This window comes from Gymnoscopelus microlampas (genome assembly GCF_963454915.1).
Source record: "Gymnoscopelus microlampas genome assembly, chromosome: 11".
NCBI classification, from domain to species: Eukaryota; Metazoa; Chordata; class Actinopteri; order Myctophiformes; family Myctophidae; genus Gymnoscopelus; species Gymnoscopelus microlampas.
Window position 1 is genome coordinate 13,344,727 of NC_139948.1, and position 9,224 is coordinate 13,353,950.

Consider the following 9,224-nt stretch of genomic DNA (forward strand, 5'->3'; position numbering starts at 1 on the left):
CTCATTGGCTGCACGAAAGTACGTAGCCAATGAGAACAGCGTCTTTACAACACCGCGAGACGGTAGACGTTACCTTTCCCCAAGCGACAGACAGTCAGACAGGTGTCTGTTTGGTTGATTTTCAAATCAAAACAGCTTTCGTCTACGTCACGAAAAGTACAGAAAGCCTTGGATGAAGAAGGTTTGTTACAGTTACAAGCAGACAGCAGAGATGGAGAGTCAGGAGAGATGCAGTGCGTTTGTAACCGTGTGGACCAACAGTTCTACACAACTGAGTAAGTCATTTAAATGTAACGTTACTAATCTATGCTTCATTATACACTCATTATGTACGTTATATACATTATATACGTTATACACTTCCGTTGCAGTGACCGCTTGTGTTTTAAATCCATGTCTGTCTCCAGGCAGATTTGGTATTTGCATTTTGCAATGAAAAAAATATTTTTAAACCAAAGCAAACGTTTAAACCATACGAGCTTCCCAGATTGTCTCATTATGCTAATTATTAGCCTAATATTAGCCGCTAATATGCTTGTTATTGTCGTGTCGTCAAAAGCAACATGTTTTCATGTTATCCTTATTGTTTTTTTGCTTTTAGTTGTTTTAGTGAATGTCTGAGGAAGGTGTTTAGTGAGCAAAACGTTGCTATAGTTGGGCTCCTGTATCTGCAGGTTGAGCAGTGTGTGTTTTATTGATCTGATCTTTCCTACACACCTGTCAGATACTTTTAATCTAGGTGTGCCAAAGCTTTTTAACAGTTTTTATTTGAATTAACACATATATTGAGCAGTATACTGTCACAGAGGAGGTCTACACCATAGAAACAACAGGCTTAACGGTAGCTCTGGTCCATAGCGTTAGAAGGAGTACTTCTCCTTCTAACGCTATGGACCAGAGCTAGCCTAACGGACAATTCAAATAAAAACAAAATCAACATTCTAGTCAGACAAAGCAAAGGAGCAAACGTCAGCCTAAATATCTTAATGTAGTATTATTTAGGCTTATCCATTTAATTATTCTAACCTCTTTATAGTTTACTTATCAAAGACTGTCAACCTGTACATACTGTATAAGCATTTGAACTATATAATGACATAAAGCATGTTAGCTGGTTTCATGGGTTGATGGTTTCATGGTTTCTCATCCTGTAGGGAGTCACTTTGATGTTTTCATGGAGGAGGCAGAGAGTAAGAAGAGGAAGAGGTCATTGTCACCAACCTCATCATCAATGTCATCCTCATCCTGTTACAATAAAGGTAAGCTATGCCACACATTGTGAGCTTGTAGGTCTGCTATTTTCACTATATTTGATATTTTTTGTTCTTTGTAATTTGTGCTGTTGAATATCATGAAGCAAGTACTCCAGTACTTTAAGTCAAGTACAAATTTGACAACTTTCACTTGTAGGCAGTGGTGTAAAGTACATTTACTCGAGTCCTGTACTTAAGTACAATTTTGAGGTATTTTTATTTTACTGGAGTATTTCCAATTTTCAGTACTTTTACTTCTACTCCACTACATCTCAGAGGCAAATACTTTTACTCCACTACAATTATTTGGAAACTATAGTGACTAGTTACTTTGTAGATTTTGATCATCATACTGTACTATAATTCTAGTAACCTCTGTCCGTTTGTAGTGAAGGGCGTAGTGGTGAGTAGGTAGGTGAAGCTACCCGGTTCTCCTCACTGGCTGGACCAATTGCTCTGATTTTGCACACAGCCATTGACCATTACCATATGAACTTAACTGTGAAGCCCGTTTTTCAATTTCATCAAATCTCAGCTTCTTATTAGCGTTTATGTGTCAAACACTGTCGCCATGGTTACGGGCCTGCCCAGCTATGGGACGAAATGCCTCCCGGGTTGCCAGATCATGTGCGCGTATCCCCCCACGCATGCGTCGACCGGGTATGGTCTAGTTATTATAAATCATACATCACTTCAGCCCTATATATATTCTATCTACAAGCTCACACGCGAAACATTGTGAGCTTGTAGATCTGCTATTTTCAATAAAAAAAAAAAACATTTTATACTTTTGAAAACTTGTTAAATGGGACATTCTGCTTAATGAGTTCTTTTGGTACTTTAAGTACATTGTGATACCAATACTTTTGTACTTTTACTCAAGTACATTTTGAATTCCGGACTTTTACTTGTAACAGAGTATTTCTACATTGTGGTATTGATACTTTACTTAAGTAAAGAAATTCAGTACTTTTTCCACTACTGCTTGTAGGTTCATGGGTTCATGATTTCTCACCCTGTAGGAAGTCACATCATTGATGTTTTTATGGAGGAGGAGACAGTGAGGAAGAAGAGGAAGAGGTCATTGTCCTCATCCTTATCACCATCTTCATCCTCATCTTCATCCTCATCCAATGATCTGAAGAAACTGATTGCAGATGAGCTCTTTAGCGGTGACAGGGATGGTGAGGGCGAGCTGGAGGAGGAAGAGATCATTGATATCCCTCTTCAGCACGGTGATGTCGAAGATGATGAAGATGATGATGAGGAGGAGGAGGAGTCTGACCTAGACGACTTCATAGTGGACGATGATGACCAACCCATCACCAGTAAGAAGAAGGATGCAGCCCTGCTGGAGGCCCAGGAGACCTTCGGTGGGGACTTTGACTTTGCTCACGTTGTGGCTGACAGCAGCAAGAGCGTCTTTGAGCTGTATGAGCCCGGCGAGCTGGAGAGCAGCTACATGACCCACCAGGACAGCAAGATCCGCTCCACCGACATGCCTGAGAGGTTCCAGTTACGGTCAATCCCTGTGGAATCTGCTGAGGATGACGAGCTGAAGGAGGAAGCAGAATGGATCTTTAGACACATCTTCTCCACCCCAACTATTTCCAAGCAGGTACTGTATCAGCTGTGAAAACTGACTAGACACACACGCACACACGCACACACGCACGCACGCACGGGCGCACGCACGCACGCACACACACACACACACACACACACACATAGTCATTGTGTGCTATACATTTTGTCTACCCAGTTGCGCATCTTTGTTGATGTGAGACAAGGAGCGATATTACAATTCTTTATATGTAATAATTAAAAATTGAGGCTAAACGTTTGTTCAGTGATATTGCATTAGCTTAAAAAATAGCCTCAAATATATTTTTTCTTTGTTCTTTACATATTTTGTTTTTCCATTTGTATTGCAAAGTAAATAACTACCAGTTTACAAAAACTTTTACTCACACACCATTTTCTTAACCCACAACATCTATTGATTAAAATATAATGCAAGTTTATGTCTGTTTCTTAATCAGGAGAGCACAGATCACCTGGACAGAGAAACGACCACAAACTTCAGCAGGAAGAAAAAGGCCCGAACAGTTTCCAGGATTAAGGAGGCCCTGAACTTGATGAGGAACCAGCACTTTGAGGTTCCATTCATAGCGTTCTACAGGAGGGAGTATGTGGAACCAGAACTGAACATCAAAGACCTGTGGAAGGTGTGGCAGTGGGATGAGAAGTGGACTCAGCTGAAGAACCGCAAGCAGAACCTGAAGCGCCTCTTCCAGAGGATGCAGTCCTACCAGTGTGAGCAGATCTTCGCTAACCCTGACAAATCCCTGGCCGATGACATCTGTCTCTTGAACACCACCGACATAGAGAGGCTGAAACACGTCCAGACCTTTGACGAGCTGAAGGATGTGAATGACCACTTCCTGCTGTACTACGGCCGAGACATCCCAGAGATAAAGAACTCTGTGGAGGTCAAGGATCGTCGGAAGCAGGCCTCACACAGGGACATGTACAGCCTCTGCCAGAGAGTGGGGCTTCATGGCTTGGCCAAAGACTTTGGCTTGACACCAGAGCAGTTCGGAGAAAATTTGCGACACCGCTACCAGCGCCACAAGACGCAGCAGTTCCCAGATGAACCTGTGAAGCTGGCCAAAGATTATGTCTGCAGTCAGTTCACCACTCCTGAGGCAGTGCTTGAAGCTACAAGGTACATGGTGGCCATGCAGATCGCCAGGGAGCCCCTAGTTCGACAAGTTCTCAGGCAGACTTTCCAGGAGAGGGCGAAGGTCAACATCAAGCCGACCATAAAAGGCAAGAAGGAGATAGACGAGGCTCACTTCGCCTACGCTTTCAAGTACCTGAAGAATAAGCCTGTGAAAGAGCTGAACGGGGATGAGTTCCTCAAGATGTGCTTGGCTGAGGAGGAGGGGCTGCTCAACATAGACATCTGTATTGATATGATTGGTGTCAAAGGGCGTCCTGCTGACCAGACATACTTGGATGAGATCAAACAGTTCTTCTGCAGGGGTTCGTTCAGGCACCATGTGCAACAATGGAACAGGCAGTGGACCTTGACCATAGAGAAAGCCCTCAAACAGTTCCTCTACCCTCAGATGTCCAAGGAACTAAAGAACAAGCTCATTGCTGAGGCCAAGGAGAACATTGTCCAGGTAAGTGAGCCTGATATCTGATACTCTTTGCCAGTCGTGGAAGAAGTACTCACATTTTTCACTTAAGTTAATGCAGCAATACCACAATATAAACATATTTTGACATGTAAAAGGCCTGTATTCAAGACGTTACTTGAGTCAAAATACAAGTATTGGCATCAAAATATACTCAAAATTGAAAAACAATGCATCAAACATTTCCGAAAATAGCAGCTTGTGAGATCTACAATCTCACAAGCTGGCTATTTTCGAATAGCCAAAGTATAAAACATGGCTTAAGTGGTTAATGTATGTTTTGTATTTATAATATAAATCTGCAAAGAAACTAGTAACTAAAGCTGTCAAATTAATGTAGTGGAGAAAAAGTACCATATTTGCCACTGACATGTGGAGTAGAAGTATAAAGTATCACAAAATGGAAATACTCAAGCAAAGTAAAAGTGCCTCAAATTTGTATTTTAAGGACAGTACTTGAGTAAATGTACTTAGTTACTTTCCACCACTGCTCTTTGCATGATTGTGCATGTGCACTGCACATCTCCTGTATAATAACGCTGTCCATTTGTGCTTCTAGTCCTGCTGTAGGCGGTTGTACGACTGGCTGAAGGTGGCTCCATACAGACCAAAGCATCAGGTTCAAGGTCGAGGCAAAGGTATCCGAGTCCTGGGAGTAGCCTTCGCCCCCAGCAGGTGGGTGTCCCACAGGGTGTGACACAGACACTAGGGTTATTCTAGTTTTTTATTCATAATAGCACTGGTGCTACTACTACTAACAGTACTACAATGAATATGCAATAATAACACTCAATAACATTCATTTTCATGTATTCTTACTTGAAGACAGAAATATGCTGCATATCCAATAGGTTCATGTAACAAAAGTGAGTTTTTGTGGCTGGTACCAACTATTACTGTACCTCCTTGCATGTCATTGCTTCAGGGATACACCAGTGTTTTGTGCTCTCATCAACGGCCAGGGAGAGGTGACTGACTACCTGCGTCTGCCCAACTTCCTGAAGAGGAAGGACGCCTTTAGAGCAGATGAGAGGAAGAAAAAGGTAGGCAATGATTACAAGACAACAATGTACTCCTGTTGGCACAGCCAACAGGAGTTTGAATCCCTCTCATAAACTGTAACCTACCCTCTTTTTACTCTCTCTCTACTGTCATATAAAGCACAAATAATACCTTGGAATTACGTTATTTTAATAATGATGATAATAATAATAATGCTATTATTTCTCAGGCTATTGATATAGAAAATCTGAAGAAGTTTCTGAAAAGCAAGAAACCTCATGTGGTCGCTGTTGCTGGAGAGAATAGGTGAGCGTTTGATTCCTTTCTTTGTTATGCTTTGTTTTGTTTATTTTCAATCAGCTTTCTTATGAGTGGTTTTCTTAGTACTGATGCCAAACCTGTTTTTCTTATGTCTGCAGAGATGCTCTTATGATAACGGAGGACATCAAAATGACCATCAGTGAGCTTGCCAAACAAACCTCTCTGCCCCCCGTGGGAGTGGAGCTGGTCGACAATGAACTGGCTACACTGTACATGAACAGCAAGAAGTCTGAGGTAAATAATATATTTGTACATAGCGTTTGTATTTGTTGATGACATGTATTATTGTGTAAATGTTCTATGCTATGTTGATGAATTGAATACATAGGACCACAGTGGAAACAAGTCCCAAGGACTTTTTTGTGTTATCCTTTTAGCCTTAATGTCTACTGTACCATGTGCTGTTTAGTATTCAATCAATCAAAAAAGAACACACACCACCTGTGTTTCCGAGGAGCTTATGTAAGGCACCTATAACAGCAGGTTTTAACATGATAGGACTGTGCCCTGTATGTAGGCAGTCAAGTGGCTCACCACAACTCACCAAAACAATCTGCGCCTGAACATCTCTACATTTTAACTGCTATGATTGTATTTCATGTCAGCCCATGTGAACACCAACATCCACAGCATAAACACACTGACACAGCTAAAGGAGAATCTTTTCAGATGTGTTTTCATCATACATCTGTGTCCTCTGTCTGTCTGCCCCTGTGTTCAGGTTGATTTCAGAGACTACCCTCCCCTGCTGCGACAGGCTGTGTCCATAGCCAGGAAGCTCCAAGATCCGCTGGTGGAGTATGCTCATGTCTGCAGCAGTGACGAGGACATCCTCTGCCTCAAACTGCACCCTCTACAGGTGAGAGATTTACTATATAGAAATCAACGTGCAGAGACAATTAGTTGATAAATAATCCACCACACAAAATATCAATGATACAGATATTCTTTGTCAAATTGTTATTATAATAGTATTATTACCCTTTAATGAATTTTAAAATGAGGATTAAATTGAAAAGTCGAGCTGAAAATAGTCCTTAGAGAAAAGATTGACTTACAAACAAAATTCAAATGTCCATGACTTACTAACTCACAATGATCTTTAGCAAACATTAACTCAGTTATTCAGGTAAGCTCTGTAACGTAATGACTTTTGAAAAATGTAAACAAACGTGATGAGAGTTGATCTACAAGCTCACAACGTGTCGCAACGTGTCGCAAAGTGTTGTTCGGGGATCTCTGACACTAAATATTTTCAGATGAGGAGTCTGCGGCCAAATACATACATTTGTGGGTCCTTGACATGAAAAGATTGAGAACAACCGCTTTAACTGAATAACTGTGTAATGTTAACCTGTTTTCTTTGTGTTGTTTTATTTCCCCCATCAGGAGCATGTAGTGAAAGAAGACCTGCTCAACGCTCTGCATTGTGAAATCATCAACAGGGTCAATGAGGTGGGAGTGGATGTGAACAGAGCCATCGCCCATCCTTACACCCAGAGCCTGGTCCAGTTTGTGTGCGGTCTTGGACCCAGGAAGGGCTCTCAGCTCCTCAAGGTGTGTGATCATTGTTCATTCATGTTACTGTATGTCAGGAAGAGCGCCTATGGGAAAAGCCTGGTTCAGATGTAATGGGGTTGTGGAGCAGGTCATGTTATGAGGGAAAGTTTGGTAAATATGCAGTTCAGTTTATGAATTCAGACACTGGCAACATGTAAGAGATTTCAGTTTCTGAACTGCATATTACTTTACCTGCTATACTGCTATATTAGTGTGCCTGGTTCTGCAGATCATCCATTTAGTTTTCTTGTGTCTTTTCAGATTCTGCAGCAGAAGAACACTCGTCTGGAAAACAGGACCCAGCTGGTCACCATGTGCCACATGGGGCCCAACGTCTTTATCAACTGTGCCGGTTTCATCAAAATTGACACTGTGTCACTCGGAGACAGAACAGACTCGTACATTGATGCTCTGGATGGTTCCCGGGTCCACCCGGGGACGTACGAGTTGGCTCTGAAGATGGCTGCAGACGCCCTGGAGTATGACGAGTTGGCACAGGATGCCAACCAGTCGGCGGAAGCCCTGGACGAGATCCTGGAGAACCCGGAGCATCTTAAACACTTGGACCTGGACGGCTTTGCTGATGAGCTGGAGAGAAAGGGTTATGGGAAGAAGGGAATCACTCTTTATGACATCCGCGCTGAGCTGAGCTGCAGGTACAGAGACTTAAGAGTTCCTTACAGGGTCCCCAACACAGAGCAGGTCTTTAACCTGCTCACAAAGGAGACACCACAGACCTTCTATATAGGGAAGCTGATCACCAGCGTGGTAACAGGCATCGTTCGCCAGCGGCCCCAAGGGAAGAGAAGATATGACCAGGCCATCCGTAACGAGTTAACAGGGCTGTGGCAGTGCCCCTTGTGCCAGCAGGACAACTTTCCTGGACTCAGCCAGGTGTGGGACCACTTTGACAGCAGCTCCTGTCCAGGCCAGGCCATTGGTGTTCGGACCAGGTTGGACAACGGCATCGAGGGGTTCATTCGCACCCAGTTCCTCAGCGACAAGGTGGTCAAACACCCTGAGGAGAGGGTCAAGGTGGGCATGACGGTCTACTCTCGCATCATGAAGATCAACGTCGAAAGGTTCAGCGTTGAGCTGACGTGCCGCACCTCCGATCTGATGGACAAGAGCAACGAGTGGAAGCTCGACAAGGACAGGTACTTTGATTGTGACATGGAGACAGAGTCCTTCAAAGATGAGGAACGACTGTGGAAGAAAGCACAGCTAAAACACAAGCGTGCAATCATCCACCACACCAACTCCCACAATGACTTTGAGTCCATGCACCAGGCAGTGGTGACCAGGGTCTGGTGACCTGGAATGTAATGATATTTGTAAATATAATTGTATATATAGTAATAACACTGCATGCATGTATGAGTATGACAATCAATGAAATTTCAATAAAACTGTTAATATGGAATCTTTACAGTCTTTAAAGTCTTTTTGTTAATATGGACAAATGTTGCATTATTGAAGGCCAATGAGTGATGGAGTGAGTGTATGTTGTAATGTGTATTGCATAAAAATCACGAAGAATAAGAATCAGTGTATGCGTAATGAGAATGAAATAGAATCTTTATTCCCATATTTAGAAAATGTGTACAGGTTTTCTTTTCACTCATATAAACACGCATGAACAATGATCAAACAACAACAAACAAAACAAGGATCAGTCAGAAACATCACGTAGCCTACTTGAATCCACACTGAAGTACAGTGGACAGGTTTTAAAATGTTTGTCATGATACAGTCAGGGGTGAGTTATGGGTGATTTACTCAAATATTTAAGATTTATGGAAATGTGATTGGCACTGTAGCCTCGGCCACTAACAACAATATCCAGTTAGACAACAAGAGGACCTACCAATAACTGTACTTC

The 9,224-nt window shown here is 42.5% G+C and overlaps 1 protein-coding gene across 1 annotated transcript; it reads left to right on the plus strand.

Moving 5' to 3' along the window:
* Positions 1 to 211: 211 nt before the first annotated feature.
* Positions 212 to 8,656, plus strand: LOC311054609 (transcription elongation factor SPT6-like; the record flags this gene model as incomplete). The annotated part of the gene is made up of 11 exons (XM_084070616.1): positions 212 to 275; positions 1,155 to 1,259; positions 2,276 to 2,871; positions 3,296 to 4,444; positions 5,019 to 5,134; positions 5,385 to 5,502; positions 5,691 to 5,767; positions 5,881 to 6,016; positions 6,504 to 6,641; positions 7,172 to 7,339; positions 7,604 to 8,656. 11 exons carry the CDS (start codon positions 212 to 214, stop codon positions 8,654 to 8,656), a joined length of 3,720 nt encoding a protein of 1,239 aa, XP_083926742.1.
* Between the last annotated feature and the right edge of the window lie 568 nt (positions 8,657 to 9,224).